The sequence below is a fragment of the Periplaneta americana genome, chromosome 4 (genome assembly GCF_040183065.1).
Source record: "Periplaneta americana isolate PAMFEO1 chromosome 4, P.americana_PAMFEO1_priV1, whole genome shotgun sequence".
Taxonomy (NCBI): Eukaryota; Metazoa; Arthropoda; class Insecta; order Blattodea; family Blattidae; genus Periplaneta; species Periplaneta americana.
Window position 1 is genome coordinate 118,177,584 of NC_091120.1, and position 23,054 is coordinate 118,200,637.

The window sequence follows — 23,054 nt, forward strand, 5'->3', positions numbered from 1 at the left end:
GCCAATGTTAACACCACGACATCAGCAGCTACAACTGAAATGGGCACGTGACCATCGCCACTGGACCTTGGCGCAGTGGCAGAGCATTGCATGATCTGCTGAATCCCGATACCTTCTTCATCATGTCGATGGGAGGGTGAGACTCCGTCGTCTTCCAGGGAAACAGCTCCTTGACACCTGTACTGTGGGACGGAGACAAGCTGGCAGCTGCTCAATTATGCTGTGGGGAACATTCGCGTCCAGTGGTGCTTGTGCAGTCCACGTACACCCCTTCATGACGGCCATGTTTCCCAATGGCAGTGGCATTTTTCAACAAGATAATGCGCCATGTCACAAGGCCAGGAGTGTGATGGAGTGGTTCGAGGAACACAGTGGCGAGTTGCAATTGATGTGCTGGCCCCCCCCAACTGCCAGATCTGAACCCAATCGAACACATCTGAGATGTGATTGAACGTGACATCAGAGCTCATTGTCCCCCTCCCCGGAATTAAAGGGAATTAGGTGACTTGTGTGTGCAGATGTGGTGCCAGCTCCCTCCAGCGACCTACCAAGGCCTCATTGCTTACATACCAAGATGTGTCACTGCTGTTATATGTGCCAAAGGTGGACATACCGGCTATTAGGAAGGTGGTCATAATGTTCTGGCTGATAAGTGTAAAGTGCTACAAAGTTATCTCAAATGACTATAAGAAATACTCTAATCTTTACTCCATTTATATTGTATTTTCATTGTGACAAAAATACAATATAAATGGAGTAAAATTTCTAGAAGTGGTATGTTCCCCCACCACAGGAAGCATTTAGGCAATAGGAAAAGAGTGAGATTTAGGGTAGAGAAGGGAAGCCATCTGTGAGGAAATGAAAGAACCAAATGTTGGATTAAAAATTTAATATCATTACTAGTTGTCACTTGCATATATTCCAGAACAGTATTCTCTCTTTGCTTATCTCTCTTTCTCATCCCTTCCCTCTCCTTTTCTCCAATTCTCTCTCATCTCTTCACTTTCTCTCTCTGTGACGTTGTAATAAGAAGGTACAATTAAATAGGACCTACAATTTATTTATTATAAATTCCTTACATGAGGTGAACTCGAGGCATCCACACTTGATTCCATGGCTGGACACTTTATCTACTAAGGGTTGTAAGATTTCAAATCTTACTGATATTTTGTCGCTTCAAGAGATCCAGGGAAAATAATGTTTTCAATGGAACGAGTAACATTATGAAAGATGTAATGAAAGGAAATTATGGGTAGGTGTAAGATTGAAGAGGATGAGATAACATTGTTGGTATATTATTTATTTATTTTATTACCTAATTAATAATGGAGTGCAGCGATGTGAGATGAAATCGTTTGATTCAGAAATTTTAAAGAGTAGGTAATAACGAAGTGCTGAAATGTTAGTGACCATGAGTGCTGAAAAGAGAGGTAAATTATGAACATTGTGGTGGAGACTTGCAATTGCTAGAAAGTAAGTAGGCTCATTTTTCGTTGCCGTAAACAGTCAGTATGGTGCACTATAGCTGTCCAGAAAGATTTATTTTCACTTTGCATTTATGTCGCAGTAGTGTCATTGTGGAAACAGCTTTTGTTGCCACCATCACAGCATTGTGACAGTGGTGTTGCATATTTAAAAGTTTTGATATGCAACACTGTAGCACTAGCACTTCCATGACACTACTGCAAACTGCCACACACAATTGCGTGTAAAAAATTAGTTACCTAGTTCGTGAATTCAGGTAAGGATTTGATTATTCTGAAAACTATTTGATTATGCAGGTTTATTGTGTTTTATTTGGTATTACTCGACCAAGGCCAGTGGAGTCCTGCAGCCTGGAGCGCCACTTGTACTTCTCCTGCGTTCATATAGCATCATCACCATAGTTCACATTACGCCCGCATCTCCACTCACCTCGGTCGAGTTATAACATATTAAATATAAACAAAACTATTAATCTCTACAGTCTTGTTTTGTAAGCGATGATGTAAATCTGGTCCAAAGGATTTAGGAACGAAGCTATTTGTGCATTGAAGTATTTATTTCATATTTTGGCAAAATTTTTGTCCATATTGTATTAATCTCTATCACTAATATCCTTACTTGTGGGACAAACCCCTCCCAGACTTCAGACTTGGCATAATCTCTTTTCTGTCTTCTCTTGAAGGACGCATTGTAACAAAATCGAGGAAAAATTAGGAAATACAAAATTAAGTTGAGTCTTCTCTGTTTTTGAAATTCTGTTACCAATTTAACACATGTATTACATACTATTTTTGCACGATCATATATTTAGAACTCTAATAGGCCTATTGTATAAATTTTACTATACTTTTTGCATTGAAAACTCATTTTAGTGAATGTAGCAATTATACATTCAAGGGAGTATTAGTATTAGCTAAAACAATAGATAAAAGTGGCATTGTTTTGTTAAAATTAAACACGTGAAAAATATGTTATTGAGGGTGGAAATTAGACACATTACATTACAATACAAATGTGGACAATTAAAGTAAAATAATTGTTTGCAAATATGAATTCATTAATTTTACAGCATTAATGTGGCTTTATATTGTGTTTAGAAGTTCGTGGAACATATTCTCATCAATTTGTAGAAAATTGCTAAATGACCAAAAAATCTTCCAATGTTATCTCTCTGAGTAGGAAGTGTTTCTGATGCATTTATTTTTTTTCTACATAGACTCCATCTTCACATTCACACATTTCTTTTTTTCTATATGTTCTCTCCTCCAGAGCTATCAGTTCTTTGACAGTGTTTGCAACTGCAAGCACAACATCTAGGACTCTCGAAATACTATGTATCATCTTCTGCTATTTCGATTTTTTTCTTTTATATTATAATTAGCATTTATTTCAATATTTTTATTAAATTTCAGATCTCACAATTAAGTCAAACTCAAGTGATGGAAACATTTTGTAAGCGGATTGAAATTCATGTGAAGATTTCTGTAAGAATTCACCATTCCTTCCTGTTTAACAGACAAAAGATTGAATCTTGAGTTTTACGCCAAGTGAAAACACCATGGGTTCTCATGAGATTTTAGCTTGGTAGGGCTGCACTAAAATTTTCGATGTAGGTTACAGCATTATTATGTCTTATGTACTGGTACCACAGGGAAAATTAATATTATATTAATAAATTCTACCTGTATTGAAGTCAAAGCCATAATCAACCATTGATCCAGTCCTTTTTGGTTCTGTTGCTGTTGTTGTCTTGATATTTGTTTGTTTATAATTAAAGTTTTTGAAACAATATACACTATAAAATTTAATTTAAAAATACTAGGCCTATATTGGTTTGTGTTATTATTTTTATTGGAGATAACATTTCACTGTTAAAGTCGCAGGTTTATTTTAACATGAAGTCTAGCCTTCTTTCTTTGCAGCTAGAAAATGTATTAATCACTCTATCATTGAAATTAACAATATTTTCAATCATTATTTTTTCTACGCCTAACATTGTCAAAGCAGCAAGATGATCTTGTGTTATTATACTTCTTAGAAAAGTCTTCATTCTTTTCAGCATAGAAAAACACCTCTCAGGCTGGGAGTAGTAAGAATTATTTTGAGGGGAGTGAACACTTCTGTGCAGGAATCACTGATTCCTGTATCCAACATGATTTCATACATTTTCATAAGTCCAGAAATATTATGGAAGTCTTGCCTCTCACACAAAACAGATAGTTCAGTTTTCAGGTGTTCTTTGCACAAGCTTCAATGATTTCATCAAGTTCAGCTGAAGAAAATTGTATGTAATTTATATTGTCTTTGAAAAGAGAGAAATTTAACAATTTTGCTGCTGATAAATGCTTATTGAAAACAAATCTCTCTTTTATTTGACAAGTAATGGTATCACACACCTCTTTCGTAGAGACAAGATTTTGCGACTTACTTTTCCTTTTCTTCATGGGAGAAATTAATCTTGTTGATGAGTAACAGAAGAAAGTTTGTTTGTTTGTTTCTTTCTTTCTTTCATGATTGCCTCAAGGAATGAATTTATTGAATTGCAGATACTGGTGGAATTCACATTACAATGCTGCACCTGGTTATACAAAATGTCCACATAAAGCATGAATGATATGATGAACAAATTCTAGCAAAAAGTTGAAGTCCTGATATTCAACATAAGAGATCCTGTAGCTCCTTGTACAGTGGAATAATTTCTTTCAATTTGAAGTTTCTCAAAGCATTCTATTAAACTCTCCTTCAGCTATGAAAATTTCATTATGTGTTTGATCCTCCAGGTATTCATGTAGAAACACTATCCAGCACAGCTAATTGTAAGGGCGACTTAGAAGAAAATGCAGATTATAGCAGCAAGACTACTGAAAAAAATACGAGCTTGTGAATTCTGTGATGGTGTCTTTTCAATGATTAGAATCAGCTGATGTGCATATTTATAGGATTATTTGGTAATTACATTATTTGTACATCTGACTTCTCTACACATTATGGCCGCTCTGTTGTAGGCCTGGATGTCACGGTTGCCATTCAGAACTATATTCAATTGCTCTAAAATGCATTTCGCTAATACTTCAGCATTTTGGGTTAAATAACCTCCATAATTTTTCATTCACAGCACCGCCCAATTCATAATAGGAAACAATAACCTGCTGACATTACTTACAAAAATTTAGATTGTTGTATTTCAACAGATATTTCATCACAACACACCTTCAAAATACAGTTAAGAAGTTCATTCCGGAGTGTCTTGAAAGTTCCTGTAAACACTATTGAGTTCAAAAAATGGTTTTTGAGAGACTCATTTAACTTTCCTGCAAATTCCAGTAATCTTCGAAATATGCCAGGATTCGATGACTGTAAGGTTTCGTCATGGCCACATAATGGAAGTTTAAATATTCTGCAAAACTTTATGCAGTGTATAATTTTCGATAGAATTTCTCGATTTTGCCTCACTTTCTCATTATGTTTGCGGTCAGTAAGCGTCACTTAGCTGTTTTGCGATGTTTACTTTCCCTAACATAGCCAAATCAATGATATACTTAATATGTTTTGCAGAATCTCCGTGTTTTTTTAGCTTTCTCGGTTAAATGTTTTAAATCATTTACTCCTGCTTTTGTTAAAGTTGCATCACCCCCGACCAATAAACATGGAAAGCAAAATAGCATTTTTTTTTTTTTCAGGACAGCCACATAATCATTTATACTTATAATAAATAGAAGAATTCAGTTTCCTGGACGAAGTCTGATTTCTGATTGATAATGCCTGAGAAATAACTTAGTCAGGAGTGTCACGACCTAAACTCTTTATTTCGTTCTTCTCTGCAAATGTCAGTAAAGAAAAACTGATATTTTGCAAACATTTAACACATTTTTATTCATATTCGTCTTCAAACTGAAACAGATTAAACAAGCACACTGCACAGTTTTAAAAACACAATAATATGACAGCACATTCACTGAAAAATAATGCCTCATGGGCAGTGTGCCACTAGAAAACACTAATTTGTTTAACTTACCGCAACTCAGAAACCAGTAAAGATTTTGAATGGCAGCAGCTTTTAAAAGTAATTTCAATCCTTTCTCAACATTTCTCTCTCGACCTCCCATCTAAGGTCAAAAATAAAAAAGTTTTCCTCTAACCAACTTTTGAAGGTATAAATGTCTATTTTGAAGAGATCACTTCGAAGTTACTATTTTTTCCTTGCTTTTCAAAAACGATTTTGATTTAGTTTCTTTTTCTACCCTTTCCTTACAAGGGAACCTTCTATCATGGTGAATTGAAAAGGCGGTAATGCTGTATATTTTTGGAAAGAGGAGGCAAAAGTAAGTCAGCAGATGAAATTTTTCTGCCTGACCTCCATAGGGATAAAAGTTATCGGACTTTAAATGTAACATGACAGTCTGTGGGAAGTGACTCAATGTGCATACTCAAAGGTTAAAATGAAGTTGTTTTTGAAGTCACTGCATTGCAAACGAGTTATTCAGCTGTTGTGCATCTGAATTGCAAACATTATGGATATTGATCTTCATGCAATGAAGAAATTCTGGATGAAAATACTTGCGAAAGCATATCCTTCATATCTGCCTTCCCCATATTTGCTGAATCAGAAGCATATGATTAGATGTTATATGAGTCAGCAAGTTTATTTTTAGGGAACATTTTCTGTGAATCGACTGACAAAGATACATTGGGGAGGAGATTTGTCCATCCATGGAAATGACTGGCATAATCATGTAGGAGTACGCCGTCGCAGCCTCTGATACTACTGTGGGATAAAATTTCTTCCCTCCTTTGAAACGTAGGGTTCGTCCGGAGTGAATCTCTTTTTTCAAATCGACTTTGATCAGTGTTGAGGATGTAGCGAAGAGTGAAGTCACGATCGATGAACAACTGCTTCATCTTCGACACGAAGCTGTCTGATTTTTGGTTCACCTCTGTCTCTTTGCTGCGAAGTTTCTACTCACTTTATGCGCCACAGAACGAGAAACGGTACGATTCCGCTGCTTGAATCTCCATACCCACGAGTCAGAAGCTCTGAAGTTAAGACGGTCGTCAGGATCAATAATTTGAGCCTTCACTTGTATGCCCAAAGCCTGATAGTTGTGTCATGTATGACAGCGTTCGTACTTGACATTTGTTTGAAATGTTGCAGAACCATGGCATTATTATCTGCCATTCCAGGTTTCTTCTTCTTCTTCTTCACTTTTGCATCGTAATCGTAAAGCATCTTCCGTGTGATGAGAAGGAATCGATTTTTTTTTTTTTTTTACAGAGGTGAAGGATCGTCTCTTTCTGCTGACTATCGTTCGTATAGTCGAGCGATTTCTGCTCGTAATCGCGTCGACTACGTTTTGATTCTTTTAGGAGAGAGACTTAAAAAGACGTGCTGATTTGCGACGACGCGATGTCTCCGTCTCTTGAGCGTCCTCCGCTTTCTGGCCGTCTTTTTGGCGTCTCGTCATTAGTTCGTCTTCTATGTCACCATAATCTTGCTGTCCATCTTCCACGTCCAAATTTGGTATTTCATCAATAAGAGCGACGTGTACTTTCCACGGCCTGCTGTTCGTCTTTTAACTCATTCAACAGATGAAACATCCGGGTGAATACGACTGACGGTTTAGCGTAAATGGTGCCAAGCTCGCGCACCAGCATCTGAACCACAACTTTCGGATCCATCCTGTATATGGCACAAATGAAACGTAAGAGTAGCTGTAACACCAGAATTAGCTCGAGAAAGACTTACCTTCCATAATAAAAGTAGGTGATCTCATCCTAGCGATAACACGCAGTATTATTTAAAACGCACAACAGCTGCAATATCTCGTTTGCAATGCAGTGACTTAAAAAACAGCGTCATTTTAACCTGTAAGTGCGCACATTGAGTCACTTGCCACAGAATGTCATGTTAAATTTACAGTCCCATAACTTTTGTTCCTATGGAGCTCAGGCAGAAAAATTTCACCTGCTGACTTACAAAAGTAATGTGGGTATATATGTAGGCGTGTGTGTGTGTTTTTTTTTTTTTTTCAATCTTTATTTGGACAACATGCTCCATTACATAAGCAATACTACATGTCTGGTTTGTGCTTGCAGGATTACAATGTTCTTACAATCATATATGCGACAGAATTTATTACTTATAGGGCAATGTAATTAATGTCATTGTGACTAGAATGAATATATCATATTATAAACTTAGAAATAATTTTGAATAGTGTATATTATATGTTACATTGTTATTAAGTATTCTGATATTCTATTATGAGACTTGTATCCTACATTATTATTTATTTTTACTTAATATAATCATATTTTATTTTACTCTATTTTGACAAATTTTATATGTTTGAATATAATCCCTCAACTAATGTCTTGTTGGTATTTATTACTTATTCTTAATCTATTTTGTGAACTCTTTTTCTGTATAAGTTTAAATTCCAATTTTATAGTTTTTTTTATCTTAACGTGTTCAACATTTCGTTATCTTAATGCTATACGTTTCGTCTACTTTCTAGATCTACTTCTCTTATGAATTTACAATATTCCTTCAAGTATTTTTCCATGAGATCGGTCTTGTTCGGTGGCCACCTTCCTCCTTTGAAATTTATGATCATTTTCAGTTTGTTTCGTGGCTTGTATTTCGTGCACTCGAGTAAAATATGATCAACTGTTTCTTCACCGTTATTGCAGCTGCATGTTGGGTCTTGTATGATGCGGAATCTGTGGTAGTATGCGTTGATTCTTCCATGACCAGTTAGCATGGTCCAGCTGAAACAGGTATGTGTAGTGCTAGTCTCTGCGAGACTTGTGGAAAATATCTTCTTGTTTCTGCACCGTTTTTTGCTAGCTGCCACTGATTTTCCCACTTCGCAAGGCTTTCTTCTCGCGAAGTCTTTGTTACTCCATTCATGGGGATATTGCTGTAGTGGAGTGTATCTTCTCTTGTGGCTTTCTTGGCAAGGCGATCGGCAAGCTCGTTCCCGAAAATCCCTATATGCGCCTTAACCCAGCTGAAGGTTATGATCCAACCTGTTCCTCTTAAGGAAGTCAATTCCTTTCTGAGTTCTTCTATTAATGAATTGTGGTTCCTGCTGTTTTGGAGGGTGATCTTACTGTCTGTATATAATGATGCAGTCTTAGGGGTGTTGTGCTGTAGTTGTAGATCATTAACTATATGAAGTGCTTTTAGGATTGTGAACTGTTCAGCCTGGTTATTTGAGCATTCACCATGAAGTCTGAATTTAGATTGTTGTACGAGATCGCCGCCGAAAAATACTGCTACTCCTGAACCTACCCCTTCACTGGACTTACTCCCATCAGTGTAGATTTCGTAAGCGTAATCTTCGTTTGGTTTTGTATCTTGAACGGCAGGAAAGTCTGCCGGATGGGGCCAGTCCCGGAGTTCCAAAGGTCTCTCAATGTTGCTGCCTAATAGTCGCGCGCGGGGGGGGGGTGTGTGTGTGTGTGTGCGTGTGCGTGCGCGTGCGCGTGGGCGTGGGCGTGGGCGCGTTTTTTTTGTGTTTTTTTTTCTCTGTCTCTCTATACAAATCTACAGGCTTTGACTGATATGTGCCAAAGTTTGCACATTTAACTTTCATAACCAGGAGAAAAGCATAGGCTACATTAAAATTGTGCAAATGGACGTTAAATAAATTAAAAAATATAAAGAAAAAGTAAATAGATCAAAATATTCATGCATAATATTAAAATGCAAAATCTTCTACAATCAATTGTTCTTTGTTATTGTGTGTTGTATTCAACATCGACTTTCACGAGGCCATGGTAATTATAACACGAAATTAAATTACATTGTTGATACATTATGAAGGCTAAAATCTATAAGACAATTGTGGAGCTTGTTTCCAAAAGGTACCAAATCCACAATTTTCGAAAAACAAGTTACAGATGGCAGCACATTCTTAGCTATCTCTAGAACGGAAACACTAGCCATTTCTCTCGAAAAAGTACCAAATCATGTCTCCAGAAGTCACTGAAAACAGTGTTTTACAGCAGAAAATACCACATCCATGCTGAGTTTGATGCCAAAACATACCAAATCTCTAGCGTGTTCCTATTGGTTCTCGACTTTGTGTCACTGATACGTCACGTGTCATGCAGAAATTTCATTGGCTATTATAATGACGTATTAGTTGTTTGAATTATTGTGACATTAACGAACTTCCATTTTACAATAATATTATAAATTCTGATTCTGTTGTTAGAACAGAGGGTGAGGATAACATTGATGTTGATTATGATAATTAGAACAAACATAGCCTCCATTTTATGAAATTTAATTAAGAATGTTTAGTAATATGTAGCCTATTTAATTTTATAGTGCTAATGTATAATTCCTTTACATCCCCATTTATAATACTGAATTATTCCATGCCAATATCAAAGTCATGTTCAGAAGGCTAAGAAAAAAGATTCTTTGTTAGTATCCATGGTCTATTTTGACATTAATAAACTCCAATTTTACAGTAATATTATAAATGTTGAGTCTGTTGTTAGAACAGAGGATGAGGATAACATTGATGTTAATTATGATGATTAGAACAACATACATAGCGTCGTAAAATAACCAAAAACAACAAACATAGCCTAATTTTTTAAAATGAAAAATGTTTATGTATTCACTTTTACAGTGATAGTAAGTAATTTCTGTACATTCTCATTCATAATTACTGAATTATTTCATGCCAATATGTACCTCATCCAATTGTGTTGCCAAAATGTACCAAATCGAAACTAAAATCATTAATAACTTCCTAAAAATGTGTGAAATATCTTAAATATATGCCTAAATATGATTGGTGACACATGAAGAATAGTGACATAAAGCCATAACAATATATAATATTTTTTACAGCTATGAGCAGTTTTTTTTTTCATTTCCTGTAAAATTAGATCTGTTGGATTTGGTACCTTTTGGAAACGAGCTCCACAATCAATACAATAAGTATATTTACGCAGTCCAGGACCATACACTACTTAAAGGGTGTAATTGATATCTTGTTATTTGAAGTGTTCTATCAGTGAGGAAGTGTGTTGTGTCAGTGAAGTCTATTGTGTAAGTGAAGTGTGTTGGTGTCAGTGAAGTGGCTGTTAAAAGTGTTAGTGAAATCAGGTAGAATCAGTGCATTGAGTGAGTTGACAGCAAAATAAGTGTATTGCCGAAAGGTACTTGTGCAGATATGAACCTGTCACACTCGTGGGTCTTAGTTCGAACTAAGGGTTAAGATACAAATTAGATTTACTTTAAATGTTATTTTAAGTGACCATGCTTCATTTAATTTAATAATAATAATAATAATAATAATAATAATAATTTATTAATTTAATCTGGCAGAGCTAAGGCCAGTAGGCCTTCTCTTCCGCCCAGCCAGGCTCTAATTCTAATTACATAGTTATTACATTATTACATTAATATCTAGATCATAATACATTAATATCTAGATCATAAAACAACATGAAAGTAAATAATGAAAATTGGATAACTAATGTTAGTGTGACAATAATAAACCCTGGTAAGAAATAGTTATAATAATAATGATAATAATAATAATAATAATAATATTAGTAGGGTAATAATAATAATAATAATAATAATAATAATAATAATAATAATAATAATAATAAGAATGAGATAATTTAGATATTTATCTGTGATATATATATATATATATATATATATATATATATAACCATTAAACATTGAGAAACCTGAAACAGCTATTATTGTTGACAATAATTGTTAGAAAAATATCTCGTTAGCCTATTCTTAAATTGATTTGATGTCTGACAGTCCCTGACGTTACTCGGTAGGGAATTCCAAAGTCGAGGAACAGCCACAGTGAAAGAAGATGAATATGAGGATGTTCGGTGGGAGGGAATGGATAATATTGAGGAGTGTTGTGATCGTGTGTCTAGGTCATGGTGGGTGGATAAATTTTGAAAACGAGACGCAAGATAGACAGGAGTGGAGAAATGCAATATGTGAAAGAGAAGGGAAAGACAGTGGATTTTCCTACGATCTTTTAGACGGAGCCAGGACAACATTTCAAGGGATGGTGTTACGTGATCAGCCCGGCGAATATTGCAGACGAAACGGACGCACATATTATGAACACGTTGTAGTCTCTGCGCCGAAGTAACGCTTAGGTCAGTAAGCAGAATATCACAGTAATCGAAGTAGGGCATCATGAGTGTTTGCACTAACATTTTTTTCATGGAAAAGGGTAGAAAATTCTTCATCGTCTAAACGAGTGGATTAATGAGAATACCTTTTTGCAGGTTTCTGCAACTTGAATGTTCCAATTTAAACTTTTATCCATATAAATACCTAGATTCTTTAATGATTCACTGAATGGAATTTCGGTGCCGTGTATTTTAATCGGGGATGCTCATTATTATTATTATTATTATTATTATTATTATTATTATTATTTATTGTTTTTATTAGTTGTGTTTATTATTAATTGTCATTATTGAGTGTAATTAGTTACTACTGCCACCGGGTATATACCCATTTGCAGTGTGAATACATACATACATACATACATACATACATAATTATGAATTTCTCGATGCAGTTGTACATAGTGAGCAGGCTGTGTTTATTCAACTGAATTCTTTGAAACCACAAGGACTGCTATCACATAATTGAATACTTAATATTGAATCACCAATTGTACTATTGCGAAATATTGACCCACCAAAATTATGCAATGGAACGAGAATTGGTGAGAAAAAACTCATGAAAAACATAATAGAAGTGACAATATTAACTGTCAAAACGAAAGGAGAAGATGTTTTTATCCCATGAATTTCTATGATACCCACTAAAATGCCTTTCGATTTTAAGCAACTGCAATTTCAATGCGACTAGCATTTGTAATGGTCATTTATTGAAATGAAGCTCAAGGACAGTCATTCAAAGTTGCAGACATTAACTTAAAAACTGCGTGTTTTTCACATTCTCAACTATATTTTATACAAAGGAGTGGGGAAAAAAAAAAAAAAAAATTACACATATCAAAAAGCACTTCAATGATACTTTTGTCATGTTGTTAATGTAGTATGCGAATGCACATAAGCCCACTGAAAATAACACGGTATTAATTCTATAATATACGTATTGTTATTCATGTCCGAAAATTTATTACTGCGAAATTCTATCAGTAAAATCACGTTGCCAATGTAGTATGTTATGCGTTGTGGAAAGATCAATCTCTTAATTTCTAAAATACTGGCATACGTCTCTCAGAATATGTCTTTATGTTAAAAAATGACTTCTTGCGAGTTTATATTGTATCTGTATTCTGTATATAAAATAATAATATAATCAGTGGCGTAGCCAGCAGGTGGGCCCAGGCCCACCCAAAAAATTTCTGAATATTTTAGTTTTTTTTTTAGGGAAAACACTAAACATTAAAAATAAACCATGGATCCAGAGCAATAATTACAATCGATAGAATTAAAATAAGAAGTCAAAAATGCATTCTTTTTTTTTTCAAGAGCCAATTTAACTGTGTTAGGTTGGGCCTAAAAAACTGTCTGGCAGCGATAAAAAGAAGGAAGCTGTGGAGGCTACTGAATTGTTACATCAGCTAGAAAAATTTGACAGCTTATTTCATTTGGTTTATTTAGACGATATTCTTGCTCTTGTAAATTAATTATTGGAAGCACCTCAGTCTTCAAAAATGGATATTAGTAAATGTTCATCTCTCATTAGGTCTGAGGCAACGATAGAAACTTTTTCAAAGCTCTGAAACGAAGAAAATTTCGAAGAATTTTATTCCAGTGCTGTTTGTATGACAGAAGTTTTTAGAATCAGTGTCTCTGCACAAGAAAAAAGAAATCGACGACCTCAGTCTCTGGTAACAGACTATTTCGTTACTGCTGATGGTGGCACTACGCTGAAGATTTCTGATTGAGAGCAACAAGATAAGATTTTGCTGAGAGCCAATTTATGTAATATCAGAAATGAAAAAGATGGTTTAAAGAAAATTCTGTTTTCTGTGAAGCAGTATCAGTTTGTGGTCCAAAGTCTTCTCATTTCATGAACTTCAAGATGCTGCGAGAACTGGCTGACTTGTATGGATCTTCAAATTGTGTGTTAAACATAAACAAGGAACTTCTAGAGAAACAGTGTTCTCTAGTGAAATCAATGAATATTAAATCAAAACGTGTGTGACCTATATTCTAAACTACAGAATGTAAGCATGGGTTTGGCATTCCAGGAACTACTCCACGTTTTACAAATTATAGGCCTACAGATCTGTCCCATCACAACTCCATCCGCAGAAAGGACTTTATCTGCATTACGACGAATAAAAACTTACACCAGGACAACCATGTCAAGCACAAGGCTTTGTAATCTAGTAATTTTATCCATCGAGAAGAAGAAAAGTTGAAATTTGTTGAAGGATCCATCATCAGTGGTCAACAGATTCGTTGCTAGGAAATTTCGACAGCTCCAGTTCAACTTATGAAGCGTTTGTATAGGTATGACTTGCATGATTGTTTATCATAATTTTGCATGTTATCAAATAAGATTTCCGATGGTATTGTCAGGTACTTTATAAACCCTGCATATCTGGCTCACCCAAAATAATTAGTCTGGCTACGCCACTGAATATAATTAATATGTTCTGAATTTGTGAGATATAATTTCTCAAGTCATGATTAAAAAAAACTGGGTATTACATAAACAGGCATACAGCGATCAAGGGGTAAAAAATTCTCCCAATATAAATTAAAATATACGTATAGGCTATATTGGTTCTTTGGTATGAATGATACAGAGATAAATTTTGGCTCACGATGACACCCCAACGAGTTCAGACTGGGAACAAGGGAATTCCCTGTTCATCGTCAACTGTTTGAAATTTAAGTGAAATCATACATAGACATGAAATTACATGAAATGTATGTCAGCATAGCATAGACCAATGTACAGATCTTATAATTACTTTATCTCTGCTTCTGTGCAACATCACATTTGCGATGGGGAGGAAAGGAGACAGCAGAAAGGTTGTAATGATTTTTAACACACTGACTCCCACGACTAAGATAAGCCATTTGGAATTTAACAGTCACTGATCGGCAGAGATAACATATAAGATCTGTAGAATATTGAGTTAACGTTAAGTGGGCCGAGGGGTGCGTTTTTGTTTTGCTGAACTTCAAGGCAATGCTGGAGGTGTGCTGCGGACAAGAAAGATTGGGCGAGAGCTGTAGGAGAGGCCAAGATCCTTCATGGACTGTAGCGCCAAGAGAATGGAGAATGAAAATCAAACCAATGCTAACTCATTTAAAATTTGTGTGGCTGTAACCTGTATATATTTTCGTTTGGTTTTATTTTGTTTATAGTTTGATTTTTCTATTATTTTATTTATATTTCTGGTGATGTGGAAGAGAAGGTCTGACGATCTTAACTACGCCAAAATAAATAAATAAATAAACATATATATATATATATATACACTCAAATTAAAAACATTTGAACGTATGGCACATGGTGAAAAGTTTTCTTTTGCTGCCTGATCTACAGTTGTTTTAAATTGAGTTAATCCTTTTCAGGCATTCGGCTAAGATGTTCATTAATTCATGTAAATGACACTATGTAAAGATTTCATCTTTATGAACGAAGAAATCTTAATAAAGACAATTCGTTGTGGTTGTCTATAGTTGAGTTTCTGAGATTTCCGAAAAGTCTAACAACCAGTTTAAGTTAATTAAAAAAAAAAAAAAAAAAGAAGCAAAAAGAACAACCCGGGCAACATCGGGTGCTTTTAGCTAGTTCAATCATAAAAATAACTGTGTGATTGATGACTATCATATGAGCTACAACATGATAAATGTTTAACGGAATTGTTCTCGTCTGCTAGTTGTAATTGGCAGGCAATTATACCTAGTCTTTAGACAGTCTCGTGTGAACAGGTAACTGCCATGGTAGTGGATGTCATGAAATTTCATGACAGCAATGTCGTGGCATCAATGCCTTGCGAGAATGAGCCTTAAGAATATACGGATTAATATTTTTATATTGGTTTGTTGAAAGTATTTGCCAGCGGAAACTAAAACTACCGGTACCTTTAAGTGTATATACCTCGCAGAAAGCAATAAATAACTAGAAGTGTATATACTTTGTAGAAAGCAATAAATAACTAGAGAAAACATTGTGCCTCCTTCGGTTCACTTCTTCTAGAAACTTACCTTAGTATTGTACTTGGATCAAATTTGTGGTAAAACAGTTTAAATAACATTACCACAGGGTTATTTTACAAAGTGTTAAGGTGTGATGTTCCTGTACTTATCATTTAATGATTTTTATTTCAAGTAAGACAATTACCTAGATTGAATGAAATATTTTAATTTCCTAAAATTGAATGCTTACATTTTGTCCGATAAGTTCAACATCATTGATAAACCTCAAAGTTCAATGTCTGGCTGCTCTGTAAACCTGCTTTGTTTTCTGTTTTTACTATTTAGAATCTAGTCATCTCATTCTAAAATAATTCGTTCCCATTTTCTGATACAATAAATATACTAAAGAAAAAATCCACCATCACAAATTTGAAAGTTTTTCAGGGTGATTTGAATAGTCAGTTGCTGTGGAGTAATAGTTAGCACATCTGACCATGAAACGAGTGGACCTGGTTGGCACAAGTTACCTGGTTGGAAGTTTTCCTGCGTTTTCTGTCAACCAATTGAAGGATAATTGCTGAGTAACTTTCGGTGTTGGACCTTGGACACATTTCTTCATTTTGAATTAAGTTCATGGTACAGGTCCTGTATTCGTACAAGAGCATTGCCATTTGGCGACAAACATTCACAGAAGATGAGTGGTAAACACACTAAGCTTCAGACTGCGGTGCAGGCCTTTAGGCCCATCCTCTGTAAAAGGATAAAACAAAACTATGATCACTCAGTATCTTGCAAATACTGCCCAGTTCATTAAATGTTGTAATCCCACCAATCACATTTTTGGTTTGCAAATTAGTTCATTTCTAAAATAGTCATCATCATGGCAAAGGAAACTTTTGACAGGAAATGAAGACCTCTGGAAAAAGAAACTAAAGATGAGACGAGTGAAGTGCTTTGTGTGGAGTATGACATTGTATGGGACAGAAACATGGACATTACGACGAAGTGAAGAGAAACAAATAGAAGCATTTGAAATATGAATATGGAGAAGAATGGAGCATGTGAAGTGGGCAGACAGAATAAAAAATGCTGTGTTGGAAAGAGTGGGTGAAGAAAGAATTATGCCGAAAATGATCAGGAAGAGAAAAAGGAATTGGTTGGGTCATTGGCTAAGAAGAAACTGCCTACTGAAGAATGCACTGGAAGGAATGGTGAATGGGAAAAGAGTTCAGGACAAAAGAGGATATCAGATGATAGACTACTTAGCCTAAAATTAAAGATATCTTCAAAATCCAGATCTTAAAAAAATGAATGAGTAAAGTAAATTCTGATGAAAATATATCACCACTTATCATACTTTTCATAAAATAAACAATTCTCCTTTTTTCTGTTATTTTTTGCTCTTAATTTCTTTTCCAAACGTCCCTTTCAGAAAAGTGAGAGCATTAATTCAATAAAATTGATTTTACTTCGTGATACTGTTACTCAGTTTTGATTCTTCATATTGACATAATAAATATTCTAAAATACTAACTTCAGTAAGGACGTAATAAGTCTTGATATTTCATTGATGTAAGGAGGAGGACTGTTACGTTTATTGCATATCGTATAAAGTTATACCCCAAGGGTGGAAGAAGAGGGTATGAATCCAGGGAAGCTATGTCTGCTCACACATTGCATTTTATAGCTACAAAGGATTCACATACGAGTCTGTAATAAATATACGCACAAACACACACACGTGAACTGTAAGTAATGTCATTGATTTCAGGGGATTATTCTTTGAGATATCGAAAAGGAAGCAAAAACAGGCAAAATTGTATTTCATTTTTTTGTTTGAAATACCTCGAAGAATAACCCCCTGGAATTAATGACAGTACTTACGGTTCATTTTGTACACACACACATACAGGGTAAAAGTGAATTAAGCCTGCAGATTTTCAGAGCGAATAGCTAATGTTGTATGTAACAAAAAAGTGTAATATCATATTGGTGCAACGTTCATAGTTTGGTCAGAAAAAGGAGTTTTTTTCCCCCTGTATGTTTAACATCCTCTTACTACTGCGAGTACAGTCGTGATTTTTATCCATATCGATAGAAAATCTAATAAAGAATCATTTATCCATCTACCGTATTTCAATAGCATGAACGAGTTTCGTGTAAATTTAATTTAAAAATCACTAATTTCACTCCACTGAACAATGCAAGCAGATTGCAACGACTTACAATCCATCTGATGTAAAGGTACGGTTACACGTCGCTACTTTTGCTGCGCAACTTTTGTACTGCAGCTACAAAAGTTGCGTGTCGTGTTCACACGTAAGCCAAAAGTAGCGTGCTGGACGCTGCTTTTCGTGCTGCGCAACCAGAGTGCTGCAAAAGTTGCAATTGGAGGTTGCGAGTCTGTTCACACACTAAGGCGCTACTTTTGCAGCCACAGTCATGCTGCAGGTTTCCATCTCCGTGTTGACTTCTCAATATACATTTTGTGGTTATGTTCGCATTATTAAGAAACTCATGCGAAAGGTTACTTATCTATTATTTGCTTTTCTTTCCTAACTAGCAGGGGCGGCTCGTCCATAAGAGCTGCGGAGCTGCAGCACTCCCTGTTTTGACAGGAAAATAAAAATAATATTTATTTTAATTGGTAGAAGAATTGTTACAGCTTTTATTGGTAAACTGCTTTATATTTCATCTGGCCGGGAATATGTACTATTATCTTATGCATAATCTTTTTGTGCGCCGACTGTACTGGAATTGATACTGCATTCAAAGTCATCCTGGGATCTGCAGGGTGGGACAGCTCATAGTGAGTGTGTCTTGAATGGTCAGGGGGTAGAGAGGTGAGAGAAAGCAGAGGGAAACAGCCGCTGTTTAAAACCCATATTTCGCTGCAGTGACTTGAAGAGCCAGGCCACAAGGGAAGATCTTTCCTCCCCTCCCACACCGCTATTGTAATGCTACGTCAAATGGATTCTCTATTCCCTTGAAACTTAATGACAACATTTTTATTTTCTCTTCACATACTTATTGTTGTAGAATTTTATTGAGTTAATATAACGAAATTAATATTCTCTTTTGCCTTATTATTACGTATATATCCAGCCTCCAGCAGAACCTAATAGGATTTGCCTTAACTCAAAATGATTGCACGAGTATAATCCTTTTGATATAGCACGTAAAATACGAAAGAGACTTTTCCAGTTTTAGAAAATTGTTGATCATCAGTATAACTGAGTGTTGCTTTGGTGTGACGTCTTAGTACGGTAACTTAACCAGTGCAAATGTGCAAACATGAGTGTGTGTGAATTACATAATATTAATTTTATTTTTCTCAACTTTCCCTTGCGGAAGATAGATGTACTGAAGTATGGTCGTCCATTATCCGACTTAAATCTTACTCAAGCTTCATCCAGCCAAAATAGTGCATATATGTAAGGAAGTGTAACAATGAAATTTACGCTAAGCATTTGTGGTTACGTGGATGTGAAAAAAAAAAAAATATATATATATATATATATATGTATTTTGTTTTGCTTGCTTCCTCTTCGGTGGTGATACTGCATAGACTAGGAGTGGTGTGACAGATTTAGGACATTTGCCCCTAAAAATTAAAAAGCACGAATCTTCGCAGTCTCGCCTGAAAAATGTTGTTTCATTGGTTATGTTAGGCAAAAGTAATATTGCTGCGCAATTAAGTGAAGCAAACAGAACAAACATAAAAAGAAGTGAGAAAAAATTGTGAAATTATTGAAAAATATATTGATTGTATCAAATTTGTGGCCAATATGAACTTCCCCTTAGGGGACATGATGAAAGACCGATTCGAAGAACCCTAGTGTATTTCGTGGGTTGCTACAGTTCATGAGTAATCTAAACGAGCCTCTCAAAAATCATTTGGAACATGCCACTGTTTAAAGGTAATTCTAAAACAATTCAGGATGAACTGGTAGATTGCATGTCGAGTGTCTGCCGATCTGAAATCGATGGTATTAGTTTTTTTTTTTTTTTTAAGCAATTATGGCAAATGATGCCACAGATATCTCCCAACTAAGTCAGGAAGTTTTGGTTGTTCGATATGTAGTGCATTTATTTTTGTCCTATACTTATTAGTAATGATATCAAGAAGTAAAATTTGGATGTACCAAAATCTACTGCAGCTCCTCCAATCCACAAGTTCACGAGCTGCCACTGCTAACTAGTATCCAGAACTTGGTATTATTTTTACTGTAAAGCTGTTAAAAACATCTATATACTTAAATGATAACCAACAGCATATTCGCGTAATCAATGTTGGCAACCCTCCTGTTTGAAACTACTCTACGGAAAATTAGAAAAATGAATTATATCGTCAGCAAATATACTCAGACTGTGTTGTGCGTTTAGTAACTGTTACAAATAATTTATTTTCATCACATCACATCATATCTTAATAATAAAAGTATCATTGGCACATTTGGGTGGCAACACTGGTTGCAACCGCAGCAAAAGTTTCAACAAAACCGATATCAAAAATGCTGCAACTGCAACCCTGAGAACCCTGTTCACACGTCGCTACTTGTAAGCTGCACACAGCATGAAAAAGTAGCGGGCAGCAGGTTCAGCAGCCGCTACTTTTCGGGTTGCACCGTTGTCCACACGTCACAGTACGAGAGTTGCGCAGTTTTTTGTACTGCAGCGCTGCAAAAGTAGCGACGTGTGACCGTACCTTAAGAAAGGGTGTATTTGGACCACTACTAGACTCACAACTTTTGACTTGTTCCCCATCTCAATGCTGATATAAGATCTATAGGATGCAATAAATGAAATTAAAACGTATTATATTACTATGATTATGCGTCAGCAAGTAGAGCTGAAAACCCAGTTCGAATCCTGGTGCCGGAGAAAATTTTTCTCCATACTACCCATTCCTCGCCGTAAAATTTATTAGGCATATAAATATAGTTTTAAATGCATTTTACAAAAAACACGTATGCACACACACACACACACACACAGAGAGAGAGAGAGAGAGAGAGAGAGAGAGAGAGAGAGAGAGAGAGAGAGAGAGGGAGAGAGGGAGAGAGGGAGAGAGGGAGAGAGGGGGAGAGGGGGAGAGGGGGGAGAGGGGGAGAGGGGGAGGGAGAGGGAGAGGGAGAGGGAGAGGGAGAGAGAGAGAGAGAGATATCTTTGCTATATGTACTGAATATGATTAAATGCAACTTAAATGGGAGTGACGCAATAAGATTTTATTGCAAGGCCAATGCCATGATGAGGCCATTGCCATGATGAAATGAGGCCACAACCTTGCATACAAGCAGTAATCTGTCATTGACGTAAAACATGTATCAGCGTGTGGATGGAGATTTAACTGTACCATCTTTAACATATGTATTTGCGTATTAAGTGGAATTTCATCTATGAACAAAATGTAATTTCAATTGAGTCATGACTTATCCGTTGCAAATTTGGAAGAGGATATTGATGACACTTAACAACTTGAAGTTCATTTTAGTGCTTACATTTCGGTACTGGTTTGATAGTTTAATTATCATGTTAAGTTCTCATTTTTTTTAACCACAACTTGTTTAATGGTATCTTTCTCGAAAGATTCTGTCAGCCGTTTCAGTTTAACTTCAGATACTAGCTGGTAGTTTGTAGCTTTACTGTGTACTTTTTATTATGCAATAAATATTTTAATATTTCACACTTTCTGAGGTGACATTTGTTTTGTTACTAGTTAATTTATTGACACTTCTCCCCTTTAGAATATACAGTTAGTCATGTATGAGGAAGTTCTTGAAACAATTATTAGTTGCCACGAACCTAAAACATCCATTAACGTGTTAAGTATAGTCATAATAACGTGCAAGTGTGAAGTTACGCCATGTAAACAGTATCGGTATGCTTTTAACCTTTTGTAAAGTAATTCTAATAATTGTTTTTTTTTTGTTATATTTTTGTAGTTGTAGGCTTAGTTAGTGGGAATTTGAAATGCATATCTTATAATATAACCCCCTGTATTTTAAGAAAATCTAATTTAATATATTATTATGTTGTAAGAAGACATAAAGCTTCACGATAGGTTTGACCTTGGATATGATTGCATTATACAACTTGTTTCAACTTATAAAGTAAATTAATTGTAAATAACAGAGCACTCAGTGGAAATGAAGTTACATGTGTAGAATTCAATGTCGAAATTACCCTACCAAAGGAACTTAAAATACAATACTTTTATTTTCTTAGAGTGAGTGGATATGTTCGAAAATTGATTTTAGTATAAATGCTTGCAAACTTTGTTGTAAGTGTATTTTCTGTAAGTGCCAGTGTATAATATTTCGATATTCTGTTACAGATAAAGGGCCTCATATTGGGCCATTCTTGAGGTGTAACTGGGGTCCAGTGAAGTGACATCACAGGAATGGACCAGGGCCAGCCGGATGCTATCCACCCTTTAGTAATGAAGCTCAATGAGTTGTTGGTTCTCGAAAGTAAGTTCCAGCCTCATCTGCAGCTTCCAAATGTATCTCAGGTAAGATGGATAGTTAGTGACTTCAGTAAGTGATACAAAAGAGCGTAACAACAGTTCCCTCTCTCCCTTTGCTTTATCAATAATATTATATTTGGAATTTGCATTATCATATGCTGACACAGTAGAATCTGGGACTAGGCTAGTTCCGGATACAAGATTTTGCCGGATAATAAATAAATACCTGTATATACAAAAAAAAAAGTTCGTATATCATGGTGCCAAATGTAGAAACTGCAGCCATGTGAAACTTATTTCTCTATCACTTGCTCATAACTGAATAAACATAAAAACTGTATGGATTTTCTTTATTAGAACACATAACCCAACACAAATAATACATTAATTTTAGGTTCGAATATTCTCTGAAAACGAACGTTAGTGCGTACTTCCTAATGTGGCAACACTGACGGCCTGAACATAATAAATACATATAAAAACTGTCTGGATTTTGTTTATTGGAACATATTACACAACACAAATGTATTTTCCAGGCAGTCTCGATTATGGTTATTACATCCAGTGTCCCAAAATAATTTACCCATACATCAAAATATCCCGAATTTATTAGATAGGAAATATACTGAGTAAAGGCTGGTTCACAATAAACCGGGAATAAGAACCAGAGTGAAAACGAGAAGCAGAGAACGTGAATATGAAAATGTTTTATTCACAATAAACCGAGAACATAGACGACTATGCATATCGATATGCATGTCAATAACGATATGTAAAGTCGATATTAAACATTCTGATGTTATTTGTGTATAATTGACCAATGGCGTTCTCTCATGAATACTAGGCTGCCAACATAAACACAAGTTAACCAACTTCAAAATTTCAATGGTACTATAAATATGCCCATGCATCTTTATTATCACAATCTATTTTAAGTCTACCATAA

General features: G+C 35.4%; 1 protein-coding gene across 4 annotated transcripts in view; it reads left to right on the forward strand.

The window, feature by feature from the left end:
* Positions 1 to 23,054, forward strand: part of CycG (cyclin G) — a 155,790-nt gene that overhangs the window by 29,421 nt on the left and 103,315 nt on the right. For 3 of the 4 annotated variants that reach the window (XM_069823870.1, XM_069823868.1, XM_069823871.1), the window contains one exon: positions 21,977 to 22,153. In XM_069823870.1, coding sequence (XP_069679971.1) covers positions 22,043 to 22,153 — 111 coding nt within the window. In that variant the 5' untranslated portion in view covers positions 21,977 to 22,042. Of the gene's footprint in view, positions 1 to 20,962; positions 21,147 to 21,976; positions 22,154 to 23,054 lie in introns of those variants that run through there. The other variant, XM_069823869.1, reaches the window with a different exon arrangement.